Source organism: Myiozetetes cayanensis, unplaced genomic scaffold (assembly GCF_022539395.1).
Source record: "Myiozetetes cayanensis isolate MyiCay16 unplaced genomic scaffold, myiCay2020 scf5-8, whole genome shotgun sequence".
NCBI lineage: Eukaryota > Metazoa > Chordata > Aves > Passeriformes > Tyrannidae > Myiozetetes > Myiozetetes cayanensis.
Window position 1 is genome coordinate 46,953,353 of NW_026087742.1, and position 15,457 is coordinate 46,968,809.

The 15,457-nt window shown below is 40.5% G+C and overlaps 1 protein-coding gene across 7 annotated transcripts in view; it reads left to right on the forward strand.

Annotated features, from left to right (window-relative positions):
• MTUS2 (microtubule associated scaffold protein 2) overlaps positions 1-15,457 on the forward strand; it is a 283,058-nt gene that overhangs the window by 216,281 nt on the left and 51,320 nt on the right. For 6 of the 7 annotated variants that reach the window (XM_050331271.1, XM_050331272.1, XM_050331269.1 and 3 more), the window contains 2 exons: positions 6,631-6,732; positions 11,855-12,063. In XM_050331271.1, the coding sequence (XP_050187228.1) occupies positions 6,631-6,732; positions 11,855-12,063 (311 nt within the window). The remainder of the gene's footprint in view (positions 1-6,630; positions 6,733-11,854; positions 12,064-15,457) is intronic. The other variant, XM_050331275.1, reaches the window with a different exon arrangement.

Consider the following 15,457-nt stretch of genomic DNA (forward strand, 5'->3'; position numbering starts at 1 on the left):
AGGGCAACTCAGATCCTACATCAAACCAGGACCTAACTCTGTCATAACGTGGGCAAAAACCTTCAGTTTGACATGGTGCAGTTAGTGGTGGATGTGGTGAGCCCTTCAGGGTGCATAAGAACTACTTGTGCTTTCCCCAGCATAGCACACCACAGCAGTTAGTAATCCAAAATGAGCATGTCTGTGCTGTGCAATGGAAAGGGTATGCAGACAGACAGTGATTCCCGAGCTGGTGCTGACAGGTCTAGAGAGTCAAAAAGTGCAGCACCATACACCTGCTTAGATCTAGAGTCAGGATAGTTCATTCACCCAGCTCTGCCGTCAGTTGTTTCAAATTAAATTGCCTTAGACCTAGGTTACATATCCTGAGCAGGAGTTTTGACTTCATCTGCTCCAGGTTTCTGCTTCTGGAGGGGGCTCGAGACTGAGCCTGCATCAAGGCTGGGAGTGATGTAGTCTCCAGGTAAAATCATGCTGGTAGCCACTCAACAGCATGAACCTGGTCTGAAACCTCTTCCTACAATTCCCATCTCATACTCAGGTTCTTCTGTGGTTTTCTGGAGAAAAGCCCTAGGGTATCTTAGGTCTTGTTCAGCCACATCCTTCTCTCAGAACATAGAAACCCACAGAAAATACAACTTGGAATCTCCAATCTGCTGTCTTTTGAAACTTTTGTTCACCTTCAGGATACTGATGCAGCTCTGGGCTCATTTGTTCATGCCTGTGGTCCTGATCCAAATTTCTGAGCACCATGTTGCTGCTTGTTTCAGATCTCAGTTCTGTCCACCAGGTTGGACCTGCCACCCAACTGTCTATAAAATTAGAGAGCTGAAGAATTTTTATATTTTCTATGCCTTGTGGGTTTTACGAGATGTATGTTATGACATACCTCTTTCAACGTGGTTATTATTTAATCTTTATCTCACAGGTAAGTGACTGTTATCTATCATAAGGAACATCCTAATTTGGATGCAATGACAATAGCAATAAGGAATTATTTTGAGCACCTTGTTTCTACTTGGCCCATTAAATTAAAGACGTTCAAAAGCATTGTTCAAAAAACTCACACAGTCAATCCCTGTGCTTTTACAAGTACCAGTAAATGATATGTAACAGGACAGATTGTTAAATGCAATCAGTCAAGATGAAAAATAGGAGTCCACTGTTATCATAGCTCTCACCAGCGAGCTTGTAGTGTAAAATGCCCTTCTTTTAATCAGTTTCTGCAAAATCCAGACAGAACAACATCAGCAGGAGGGAGAGGGATCAACTGAGGTCAGCTGAATAGGGAAAACTAAGCACCAGTGCTCTTGCAGGGATAAGGGGAGAAGAGTTTGTTGCTGCTTTGTTCCCCCTTGAAAACACTTTCCCTTAAAAGCTGAATAGGGAGTATGCAGTGGATTACATTCACATTGTTCCTGTACAGAACACAGGGATATACAGCACTATGCTACAGGTGAAAGTGAGACATTGTGCTGCAAGTTTTCCAACCTCTGTCCTGGGAACCACTCTAAAACATGCCATAGCACAACTGTGTGAGGAAGAGACAATAACATGCCATGGGATCCATGTAAAATGACAGAAAGAGAAGGAGTAGTTGTTTTAACTCTTTAACTAAGGTTGGATGTTCTGAATTACCCTGAGATTTTCTATTCCAAAGAAAGAATGATTCGTTTTGTGAGGAGGGTTTTTTTTTTTTTTTTTTTTTTTAATAACAGATAAAGAGGTTTTTTCTTTTTGAAAGACATAAAACAATCACTTTCAGATGAGACAATGAAATAGTAATTGATCTTTTTTTCTCATCAGATTGATTTTAAATTTGAAAGCACAAGCATTAGCAGTTTCTACTTCAGTAAATACATAGTTCTTCTACATCTGCTTATTTATTCAGTGTCTCATAGATCACAGGAAGGAGAGAGTCTCTAGAGAGAATTAGACTGCTCGTATTCTACGGAATCCATCATACTTCCAACTTTACTCATTTTGTCTCTAACAATACACGCAGAGATATGTTATTACTCACCAAGGACATGACTAGTCGTGAGTATCAGTGGGAAGGGCAGAAGAAAGCTCAGGGAGGCTCTCTCTGTCTATGAGTGACTGCAAACCCTTCCTTGTTTTTTTCTTTTTAAACTTGCAGACTGCATTAGTTAACTTATAAAATACTCCTGAGAACAGCTGGAATCCATCTGAATGTAGTCAGTCCCATCAAATTGTTAATAATGTGTACAGCATGTTAGGACTTGTTTTGAAATAAATACTCAATGTGCAAATTGTTAGCATGTTTTCAGTCTGAAGTGTGAAAGCAAATTGAAGCCTATCCCACCATACTGGCTTTTGAAGACTCAGAAAGCTGCAGACAAATACAAGTGCTGATTCTGCAGCAGTGCTTGAGAAGATATCTCAGATAAGGCGTATTTTGCTCTGGTTCCTAGGCCAGCATTTAGCAGTGCTGGGGGAATGGAGAAATGGCTTTGTTTGTCTGCAGTTTTTCCAAGTGATTTCTGGAATGTTTTGCCTTGTATTTCTAATTATTTCGCATTTGTTCCTTCTGTTTTGTTTGAAGCAGGCTGTGTGTTTTAATTAGGAAATGTAAATACCTTTATGGAACTGTGTATTTGGACGCATTTGTTGGAAGCAAATGCTGCAAGCACACTAGTAGACAAGATGAGCGAGTATTTATGCTCAACAGTTATCTTATGGCCTTAAATATCCATTTCTTTACACAAAAATAGCTTTTAAAAGAGATGAACCATTGGAAGATTGCTAATCTTAAATGAAATGTATATTCAAGCAAAAATTAATAGTTTGTGGCTTTGATTACTGGCTACCAGAGAGGCAACTTCTTGCTGCATGAGCTCCTGTAGTCGAGGGGCTAGGCAGGGCCTTGGAAGATGTTCCAGGAGGCCTGGAATTTAATGGTGGTTCTTGCTTTGCCAGGAACTTTTTGCTGGGAGGCTCTCTGCTAAGAGCACTGAGTATGCAGCCAGAAGGAATAAAGCTAATGTACAGGCATTTAACACAGAGATAATTGGAGTTCCATATTTCAAATCTGTGGGCAATAACACTAAGAGTTTGAAGTAAATTTTCTTCCAGGTCAGTTAATATACATTTTAAAAGACGAATTCAGAAGAAAATTAAAACAGTGTGCAAGTTCAAGAAATATACACTCATGGTGCTTATTTCCTTTTGTAATTGTATTTTTTGTCTTTTTTATTTCATTTTATCATTGCATACACAACACCTTCTGACATTTCAAAATATATTTTACAGAGTAGTATTTGAGGTTTTACATGCATTCAGGCTTGTAATAACAATTAAAATGTTTGTCTTGTTTCCTGAGTTACTGTGGAACATCAGACTTTTTATGTGCATTTTAGCCTTTGAGTAACTTCTAGTGCACTCCAAGCTAGAAAAGATCAGACTATATAACCTCCTACTGTGGTCCCACATATAATACTGATCATTGCACCAGTGCTCTTCCTCAGATTTTTTGAACCTGAAATTCTATACTTCTGTGAAATGACAAAAATTCACTTGAAATCAACATGTTTTCTGAATGTTTCTCTTTTAACCAACTAACAACTGTTGTTTCAAAAGACGAGAGAAGAAGAACCCCCATTTTCAGAAAAACATTCAGCTCTTATTTGAGGTCAGATGCTAGGGATGGCTCTTTCCCTGAAATTTCCCTGTGGGTGATGAGCTTAGCAGAATGATAACAGTTTGCTCCTGCAGACCATCCTTTCTCTTGCCTGCTGTGTGCTTTCTAAATCCCTCTCATCTAAGGAGTGCCACAGATAGGACACCAGGGCCCTTCTACTTATGAAGGAGAAGTTGAATAATTACTAGCTCCATGTGTCCCTCTCCTTGGCCCTTTCCAAGCAACGATGTGCTAGGCACTGGCTCTTCCCCTGCTGCACAACTCCTCCTCAGTTGCCCAGTCATTGCACTGCCACCCTACCAGACCTTAGAAGCTCTCCTGGTCTGGTAAAGTGAAGGAGGGCAGTTATCCTTATTTCCCCCTCCTTGTTATTAATCCTACTTTTCTGTCCTTGTCAAGATATCTAGTTGCACCTTCTCTCTACTGGTCTCCGACCTTCTGAAGTGGATGTCTCTCATGCAGCTGCCCCTGCTGGTCAGCACCCTCTGTACCCACATACAACTATCACTGCTCTCCACAGCCCCTTGCCTTGCCCTGTGCAAAACAATAGTGCTCTCTGGGCTTCTTTGTTTCTTTGCTCTGTTTTCCTTCAGCCAAGCTCTAACTGGGGAATTGTTCCTCACTTAGGGATTAAGGTGGAAGCGAGGGAGTGGTGGGGGGGGGAAGCTAAAAAAATTCTCCAGGTGTTCCTCACTGAAAATGTCTCAAAAACAAAAGTAGTTAATTATTTACATACCCTTTGCTGCTGAAAGCATAAGGAAAGCACACACTTTCCCTTACCATTGTCTCTGTTTGCCATAGCAAAATTTGTGGAGGAGTTCAGTCTATGGCCCATTTGTGCATCATAATTTTGTTTTGAAAGCCACAGAAAAGCCAAAGCCTCATTACCATGAAAAAGCAATGCTTGAATCTGTAACTACATAAACTAAGCCTTATAAAACAAGCTCTGGTTTTGTCTCACAGCTCCCATCTCAGGTTGCTTTTACAGCAATAAACTTATTTTATGTCCTGCTCAGTGGTAAAGTAGAGTGCAATAGGTAGCATACACGGGTGATTTATATCCACAGTCACTTCACTGTGAAAAGTATTAATCACAAATGAGAATCATAGCCTCAACATGTTGACTTTATAAACAGCAGAGAAACTGGAGATGGACAAAAGTAGAGGTATGAGGAAGAGTTCAGTCTTTACCAGGTCCGTGACAACTGATGGTGTGATTTGCCTATGAACAGTGGAAGAGAGTCAAAGAGGGTTTTAGACCTTGTCCCATGCCACCCTCCCACAGAACAGTTGGACACAAGGCTTGTGCAGGTCCATGTGCTCTTTGCAGAAGCACTCTGCAATTAAGTGTTGGAAATTATGAAGCTCAGCTTCTGGTGCATGTCAAATGCTGTGTCTGCAGCTCACTGCTTGTAAGTCCTGATGCAGGCAGAAGTGGAAGTGTGAACAATGCATCAGAAATAAACTTAATACTGCAAGTATGACTAGCTGTGGCTTTGGAGGGGGGGCATAAAACTAGCAATCCAGTAAGTGTCCCTGAAGATTATGATCCCCATATAAAATTATCACTTTTTTTCCACTGTTGAAATAGACAGGTCACATTTGCATTAAACAAAATGGAAGATAGTGTTAGCTTTTGGACTGCCACTGTCATTAGGCATCACCAAGAAAATAAAATTTTGTTTTTCTTGCCTCAGATACTTCAGATTCTGTGGAACATTTTCCTATAAGATGTCTGTGAACGTACTCATGAGAGAAGGGAAAGTTAATAAGGCAGACTTTGTTTTTCTTTTATGACGAATCATTTGCCTTTAGATCTCTCTATTTTTCATGTGTATCCAGGGGCTGTGACGCAGTCCTTCAGCTAAAATGAAACCCTCAAGAAACAGTAATAGTAAAACAGAGGAAAGTAAACAGGAAAATACATTAATGTCTCAGGGGGTTGGTTTTTATTACTCTTTCTTCTTACTTCCTTGATGAGTGTTTTCTGCTTGAAATACTGTGGTTGTGACTGTCACACCATGGTCAAACAAGCAGGGCAGGACTTCACGTTACTGCACTCAGCATGATCCCCACAGCTATTTTGATGGGAGCTGTGGGTGGGCAGGAGGGCTGAGCTGAGCGTGGGTGGCCGCTCTGGCATTCAGATGAAGTGGTATCTCCCTGGTACAAGAGGCAGTCGGTGAGTGCATAACTTTGACGACTGACAGACCCTCCCAAGGCCCTAACTAGAGAGCTCCAGTGGTAGAAGGAATGATAACAGACACTCAGTTGCCTCTCTGAAAAATTCCATGCCCAGTTGAATCTTGCATTGGCAGTATCTTGTAGGTTTGTGCACTGCATGTGCTGCAAACCTCTGTTTCTGCCTGACTTACTGCACAGGCAGAAACCCACTCTCCCATGTCTGGGCAGCCACATCCAGCACAGCTCTGACACGTCCTGCCTACTTCTGGTTCAAGTCTCTCTCTTGCCTGTATGAGACCATCTTGGGAAAGCTGGTCACCAGAAAAGGCAACTTCCTAACCTTGGAAAAATTTCATAAAGCAGGGACCTGCAGGTAACTTCAGTCAGCTTCTCCTGCAGCCCAGAATGAGGATGCACAGCAAGGTAAAGGGACAGAGCACTGAACTCAGTAAAGATAGGATGGGCTACCTATGTAGCTATTTGTGCCTTAGTGGTATTTGTCACCGTGCAGATAGCTGAAAAACCAAGGTAGTATGTAAGGCCTTCTTTCATCCTTCTTTAGTGCTGTGCATGTCAGCTCAACCACATGTACACAGCCACGTTTGCAGATGTGGCAGGTTGGCATCCAACACAGAAGTGCTGTGTAGCATCATTCTGTGTGAAGTCCAGGGTGCATATTGAAGAAATATTTTGCTATTTTGGTATGTATCTTGGTAACAAAGCTCTACACAATTGTGAATAGAATTATAAAACAGATATCTTTCTACCTTTTTTTTTTCCTAAAGCAGGCGTGAAGAAAGAAGTACAAAAAGATCAGGATGCTAATAGACCAGCTGTCTCATCCCCTAAGAAATCAGCCGTAACAACCACAAAGCTCCATTCACCAGGTATTTATGAACCCAAAAGCAGGGTAATCTAATCTTCAGGGAAGATTTAAACTTGTTGACTTTGCATCTCTGGTTAACAAACTCAAATCTATTGTTAAGTGAGGTTTGAATGTGTCCAAGGTTCATAAAGCTGGCTGTGAGTACAGCAGGCTTTATCATACCATGAGCTGAATAGACTTTTGTTTCTTTGTTACAACCATGCAATCATCTCTGCTTCAAAACAAAAAGTTGTTGCTATTACATGTTTAAGGGCATGGGAACATTTTTTTAATGATTAAAATTTTCTTATATAAAAAGACAACAGATAGATATAGTGAAATAAAAGACACCTCAGACAATTGCCTGGAGTGATAGCATATTATTTAGAATCTACTCTTACTTTTATGCAGAGGCACTTTTATGAATTTCCTCGGTATTTCTACACATAGTTGGAAAAGGGATTATCTGTAGAAATAACCTTTAAAGTGCAATTGGGACATTGTCAACTTAACCCTCAATATTGGGCAAACCCACATGGTTTTACCATTTCTGAATAATACTTCTGTTTATTTACCAAAATGAGGATAACTTGTTTCTGTTTATGTCTGCTAGTGTACACTGACAAATGTGTAAGGTGCCTAAAAGCTTTCATAAGGCTGGACTTTGGTTGATGTAAATGCTTCTGAAATGAGTATGCACGGTCCCACTAATTTCACTGTGCTTGCAATTTATCTTCTGTTGCCTTATTTTTCAGACTTCACTTGGATACTTAAAATGTCATCTCTACAACTATATGATACATGAGATGTAATTATTGGGGGTAGAACCCCATGTTGCTTTATTTGATAAAATATAAAGCACGTAGAACAGCTCTTCAGCTCCTATAACTTGTGTCAGGAGTCTCTTCATGTTTACTAAACTCAGTCCCTATTCTTTTCCCTCTCAACCAACAAAATCAAGAAAATGGAAGGTTAAATTTAATCTTCTCGGGCACCAGCAGGACTCAGAATTCTTCTCCTTACAAAGATATTTTAGTAAAAAGATGAACTTAACACTGTCCTCTGAATCATATAATTTACAGACTATTTTTCACCTGATGGGATCACCAAGAGAGATCCAGAGAAGAACCCATTGCAGAGTGCCAGACCAGAAACTCACCAGTGTTTGTAACAGTCAGAGTCCAGTTTAAGCATCAGCACTGATTGTGGCTTTAGCAGCATGTTACAGCACAGCTGATTTGCTTCTTCAAGAATTAGAAAGCAAAGTGGAAGACTGGCATATTTGGAGTGTATATTTGTCCTGTCAAGGAGACCTGCATTTCCACGGGTGACTTAATGATTTTCAAGGCTTAAATTTTTGACGTGTCCAATTCATGAGGACTCAAAGGTTTCTTCAGTCTTGTGAGAGGTTGAGTCCAAAGGTTGACCTCTGTCCATCAGACTGATTTGGAATTTGTTCAGCTTGAGTGTCTGAAATTAGGAGAATCTAAAGTTGTTTATCACTATAAGGATCAAGTAGGAAAATAAACCTCATCTTCACTAACTTTCTTTAGAGTAGCTTTTGGCATTCTTTAAAATAACAACAGCAATAACAAAGCAATAAAGACAGACACTTTTTTTCACCTACTTAACAATTTCAAAAATAGTCTAAGCAGCCATTGAACAGAGTGAGTGTAGCTGGTGCCAAGGGGCAGTAACACAGTCTTTCCTCCATCGGGATCATGAACTCCTTCATCATTTACACTTTTTGATGAGAGAGCATGTGTCTCACAGGTAACTCCACCACAGCTACACCTGGCCATGAGCAGGCTCTAAAATTTCTGAGTGCTGCTTTTAGGTTGTTTTCCCTCTGTTACTAGTGTCCTCACATTCAGTTCCTTTTAATCAGTGCTGGTTTTTGACTGTCGTACACATTTCCTTTTAACCTCGAATCTCACCTTTAGGATTTGGACCAGTCCTTCTGAAGACTTTCAAGGGAGTTTTGAGATGCAGAGTCTTGTAGGGATCTCAATTTTATCTATTGATACATTACCATCCCTGAAATCTTTGTCTAGGAGCAGGTGTCCATAGATGCAAGTGCTCTCCTTCAACTCCATTTTAGGACAGTGCCATCCATTTCTGACATCTGTCATTGTACAGGCTGCTTGATATCGTTTCAAAGTAATTTGCCCATTTTCCTTACCAAAATGTCAGAAATTGAACAGTTTAAAGGCAAATAAATTGCATTCCCTATCTATATCCTCATGGACTGTATTAATTATGAGTATAGACTTGTTATGTCTCCTTGTTTCAAACACTCAGGTAGATAAAAAAGACTTGGGAGTTTTGAAACAGATCAAAGGAGTTCAGTGATTTCAGCGTACACTGGGTCTGGCCCCCTGGTCCCACCATCAGCAAAAAGGACATTCAGGATCAGGGCCAGCATCATTAATATATACCCTGTTTTGTGCAGAGCAACAGAAGAGAGACATCAATGGCAGAATAAGCTTAGTAAGCTGCCTTTCAGACCCAAATGAACCGAGAAATTCAGAATTATCCCCGAGGAGAATAGCACTGTTTAATTTACAAGGACAGCTTATAATACTGACAAGGACAACACAGAAATGTGCATTTCAAATCTTCCAGTGAACGGGAAGGCTAGAAAAATATAAGACAAAACAAGCTGATAGGTTTCTGTTTTAATTAAAACTAGACTGATTTCAAGGGCTTTCCCCTACACTTCTCCCTAAGCCTTCTGTTGTAACATCACTGTGCTGCTCAAACAACCCAAGATTTTTAATCTAAAAAGACAGATATTTATAGGTGTTGGTTTTATGAATTTCTTATTTTGTGATATTACCTACTGCCCAGTTAAGAGCCCTTTGACATGAACAGAAGAATCTGTAAGGAGATACCATTCCTACAAAAAAATATTTACAGGCTTTAACTGACAAAAAAATAGATAAAGGGCAATAGTTGAACTCTCTGGCTGAACTCTCCTAATGACAGAAACTCCTTGTATTGTATTATTTAGGTCTTGCAACAACACGACAGTAGTCTTGGCATGTTGCGAAATCTGGTATTCTTTTTTTGCAAATTCACGTCATGGACACAGAGAGTTTCAAAGTTTGTTTTGCACTTGTGGCTCTTTGCAGTTGTACCATGAGATACTTGGAGACATGAGGGAGCATCTCTGCTGGAGGTAGATCCCTGTAAGCTTAGCCTGGAGCCAGGACATAGTTGGGCAAGTTGGAAGATATGCTCCCAATAGCTCCACACAAGCTGGGGATCCGAAAAAATAGGATTAAGTTTCTGGGGTAGTACACTGTCAAACCCATACTGTTTCCCTGCCTGATCTAGTAAAATTGTCCTAAGGATCCATTTGCACACCTAGGCCATGGTCTTAGAGATCTAAAAGATCTAAAACACATCTGAAAAAATACCTCTGGAACAATACTCCACTTTACAAATTGGCTCAGAATCATACCATCAGAGACATCTTTGTGGAAGGATTCTTCGAATTTTTAGGAAAGTGGTAGGTAGTATTCACAGCAGAAGACTGTCACCTATTACATTCATTGCTGGAGACTGGTTGGAGACATTGTTTCTGTATTGTTTTTCAGGAACTGTATAATGTAAGACTGTAAAACTACAAACTGTCCCTTTTTTTTTCATATTCTTGCATACCTGACCCATTCTTCTAATACAGAAATATTCCAGACACATGCCCATCATCTCTAATAACAAATGGGACTAAGGTGTCTGACTCTTATTTTCTCCCCCTTTCTTACTGACTTAGGCTCCTAGGCTAAGAGCTGGACACTAACTGGGAGGATCTGTGGAAGAGAGGAAGAGATTCCTGGCCAGTATTCAGGAATGAGTTAAAGAGCATATCAACTGAGGAGAGACTGAAAGTAGCAAAAAAAAAAAAATCAGTAAGCTGTGCAAAGATGATGTCCAGCTGGACATAAATGTTTGCAGAGGAGAGTTCTCAGAAAGCTAGAAAGGTAAAGACAAAACAGATTGTCCAAGTGCTGGCTTGAGCAGCCTGACACTCGCAGGACACTGCCCCTTCTTGCTTCATCCTCATAACTGAGTATGTCCAGAGAAATTGATAGCTGACTCAAGCAGGATATGAACTTGGGAAAAAAGCCTCACTGCCCTTCAGTGGCTTATCATGAGTAAGCTTTAGTTCTTTGTGCAATTCATGTGAATATGGCACTGTATTCAAGCTGATATCCTAAACACAGGCTACACTAGTGCTTTCACACCTTTGTACAGGATTAGGCTTGCTTCAAGCCGACTTGGAGCACATCAGAGGAGCCAGAGTCTGGACCTATTTCTTCAGGTAAACCATACAGTGATTCTGGTGTGACAAATGATGCAAAGAGAGCAGCCATGCAGAGCCAGTGATGTAACTCATCAGCATTACAATACCTGGTAGCACTTCTGTACATACCTGTTAAATACTGCAACTTTAGATGTGTTGTAAGGGTGAGAAAAAGGGGAACTGTCAAGATAGACTGCAGTATTGTTGATAAAAAGAAACTGTGATATCCCAATAGCAAGCAACCCATGCTGTGTTTGCATTCAGGGAGGGACAACTCCAGTCCCTCATGGTCCTATTTGGAGGCAAAGGCAAACAAAAACTGGCACCTCTGTCAAGTCACCAAGCACGGGGTTCAGGTGGACAAAGAAATCATGTGTAGAGTATAAATGTCACATAGCTGTTTTCCACATCTGCAATAAGATAAGGGGAATCTTGACCTGGAAATGCCCATTTCTCTCGCTGCCATGTAAGAAAATCCAGCACTGCAGATCAAGATGCAGACCTCTTGTTTTAGATGTCTAACACAGGTGAAGTGATTCTTTCCTCTAACAACCTCAGTTCTCAGTGATACACTTTTAAGGCATCTCTCCCCACTTTATACAAGACCTTCAGGCTCAGAGCCTGAGGTGAGATGACTGTTAAAAAGCTTTGAGCTTTGACCCCTAAAACCACTGTGCTCTTGCTTTTTTGAAAGTCTTAAAGTACTGTGTGACTGCTGCAGACTTTTTTTTTTCTTTTGTAGGGGTGAGTCCCAAAGGCCTGAGAAACACATACATGTTATGTCTGTGCATATAAAGTAAGTGACCTGAATGGTCTTTTCTTCTCTTCTTTATAGGACATCCCAAGCAAAGGCCAACCACCCCAAAGAATGGATTATCTCCCAAACCAGGAGAGGGTCGAGACACTGAAAAGCAGTTCATTCAGAGATTGAAGGAAAAATGTGATGAACAGTCCCGGCAACTAATCAATATTCAAGATGAGCTTAAAAGGGCCAGCTGTGGCTTTGATGTCTTTGCTATAACAACACAGTACTTTTTCAGGCAGGTAAGTGCAATGGGTACTTCTTACCATTGAAATGATAGTTTGCCTTAACATCTGTCACTTGCCCAAAGTTATTCCACAGTCACTGAAAATTTGTTCTTGGAACCAAAGCATGTAATTTCTTTGTAATGGTTATTATGAAAAGGGACTTAAAATTTCATAGAATCATGGAAGGGAAATCTGCAAAGGCAAGGGGAATCTGGCACCTCTGTCAAGTCACCAAGCTTGGGGTTTGGGTGGCCAGAGTATCATGTCTTGAGTGCAGATGTCATCCAGTTGTTTAGGTAGAATAATTTGATTCCATATATTTGAAATTAAAAGTTCAGGAACTCGGAAAAGGAAGAATTTTGACTGAAACATTTGTCACAAGCATGGAGGGGCCTCAGGATGTTTTTAAGAGTGAAGTCGCACGCTCTGACTGGTACAGCTGGAATAGAAAGTGTAACTGAGATATCGACACTTGTGAGCAAATGCAAAAACAATCCATGCATTTAGTCAACCAAAGGTGTTAGATGAAGGAAACAGTTTGATTTCTCTCAATACTTACCTACTCTTCCTGTTCACCTTGGATCAGGCAGAGTGTCTCTGTTACAGAGCTGCCAGTTCCTGGAGATGTTAGAATAACATCTCAGCATTTTGAAGATCACTCTCCTTAGGTATAGAGAACATAAAGAAAATGTTGTTGGTATTTACCAAAGCTTATTTACTCACTAAACTCAAGTCAAAATGAATACATTTTAAGATGACAAATGTAACCGTGAAAGACTTGTAGGTCTTGCTTGTTTCAAAAGCTGTTTAGTGGGAAACGTAACTGGGCTCTAAGGTCCAGGCCTGGTTCACACGATGCCCATGTATTTTATACCATCCCAGGTTAAGCTGGTGTCCCATCTACTTTGTAAAACTGAGACAATCACCAGCAGTAGGAATCAAGGTTCAGATAATATCCTTGATTGCCTTTTTGTCTACTTTTGGAAGAGACAAGAATAAATTTTCAGTGTTAAATGGGAGAAAGAAAACCAAGAAAACGAAACTCAGATTCAATCAATCTTTACAATTTCTGAAAAACTTTAGTTAGTTTGGTTTTTTTTTTTATATTTGTGGGAAAGGTTACCTTTGAACAAACAACCACAGTTCACACTGTTCCCTAAGCAGGAGCTGATCTTGCCAGGGGGAGCTTCACTCAACTGAAAAAAAATCATGGAACTTTTAAAATGTCCTAAATATTTTAAATAACTTCCCAGGAGATCTTCCCTCTCCATTTTTCTTTAGGCTTGACATTTCTGGGCTTGTTGGGCATTTCTAAGCTTTTTTTATTTATTTTTTTTTTTAGCTGACTGCAGAATATTAATCTTTGTTTAAATCAGAGGAAAACAGAAAAGGGCAGAGCACTGTCTGCTCATCTTTGTCTATGCATTGCCCACTAGGGAGAGATTTTTCATCACATGCCTCATTCACAGTTTGCTAAAGGAATTCTGGAAGCTTGGGCATATCTTCTTCATCTCCTCTGGATATGCTTTAAATGAGAACAGCTGCTGCAACTGAGCTTTGAGATGACTCTCATTCTCTTGGTGCATGTTGTATCTGTCCTGAGAATGCCTCCTGAATTGAACAACTTAGGGATCTTTCCTGGTCAAGCGTACCTGTGCCTCGTGTTCCCAACTCCTTTGTACTTTATACTGTCAGGTCAGCTGGGAATTGCAGTAATGCCTCTCTGAGTGCCTGGAGGTGAAAAATAATACACCTGTGGAATTTCAGACCTCTCCCAGGCAGAGACAGCACAGACTTCCCTGGGTGAGATGTACAAGCACCGTGAGCCCAGCAGTTCTCTATTAGGCACCCAGATGTGGTACCTAAATTAACAGTGTGGCTGCTTTAGCCTCCATTTTTAGTGCATGTAGGCAGGTGAGCACTTCGAGATTATTTAAAGCACCGAAGACCTGAGTTTCTGCTTGAGGTGCTTACCTGCCTCATCTGAGACTTCCAGGGAGGCCTGGGGCTGCTGCTGAGGTTGAGAGCCTACATGTAATGGGACAATCTGGGACTACTCAAGCAGTTGTGTAACTGGACAGTTGGCTGTCTTGCACCATAGACACAGACTCCCAAGTTTTAGAGTGTCATTGGGAAATACAATCTGTAGACATTTTCTGAGATGGCATTATTGTTTGAAAGCTTAAGCAAAGGTGTGATGGCTGGCTTTGAGTTAGGGCAGCATGGGAAAAAAAACTTCTTACACTATAAAAATAATAACAATTGTGTGTGTTCCTGAGAAGCCTGCAGGCAAAATGGTTGAGATCTGAGTGGAACTGCAGTTTGGCAAAGGAAAAATACTCATTTAGGAAAAAGGTGTGGCCTCAATCCAGAGAAGTTTGTGGTTGATTTGTCAAGCTGGCAGTTTCACTCTGTTTAGCAGAGGACCCAATCCTATTTTGGTACTAGGGAACCTCTTTTAGGCTTTTAGTCTCCTGTGTTCAAATTATAGTGTATCTCTCTCTCTCTCCTTACCCCACACCATAATAATGTCCAAAACATAGATTTTTCTCTGATTTGGCAGTGAGATCAGGACTGAATCTTAAAAACGCCCAAGGACCAGTGTTTTGCATGCAGGTAGGAGTCTGCCCATACCTGTGGCTCTCTTGTCCTGCTCACACCATTTCTGTTCCCACTCCAGAGCTGGGGAAAGCTCCAATGCTAGTGGTCCAACAGACATGTTTAGCTGAAGAAAGAGAGTGTCAGTATGTAATAAAGAGTGTTTTACCACACTAGCTGCTTCTTTGAGCACTTTCCAATTTTAGGCACTTGCTGTAGCAACCTTCAGATTACATGACCATTTTCTTTGAGTTTTTTTTGGATTTGTTGTCTGGCTGTTTCAGACTACTGCTGAATAATATCCTGGAATCATCTCTCTTTCTTAATAGAAAATATTCTTAATTGGCAAGATTCGTTTGATTGGCATCAAGGAGTGCACAACATGTAGCAATATTTAATACAGACCCATTAAATGCCAGCTAAACCAATTTACTGTCTTCGGGAAGAGACTAGGCAACCTAAGCAGGTGATAACTGAGGCAGTAGACACAAAAAAATTAAAGCAGTGGTTCTGACATAAGCATTTACCTAGTTATGAAAAACAGTGATTGCAGTGCTGGTAGAGAGCATGGCTTTTAATTATTATTTAATTAGCAGATGTATTAGTTTAAGACCTTCATATATGCACACATGACTCTTGTTGAGTTTGGGAACTGCTTCAAGTTTATTTTGAAAGTGAGTAAATTAAGTTTATCCTTAATGTCAGATGTTCATCATTCCAATACAACCCTTGTGCTGTGAGGGGTTCTCCGAAGTGAACAGTCTCCTCACTGTCAGGAGCTGAAGTGATACTACAAAGCAGATACCATGAT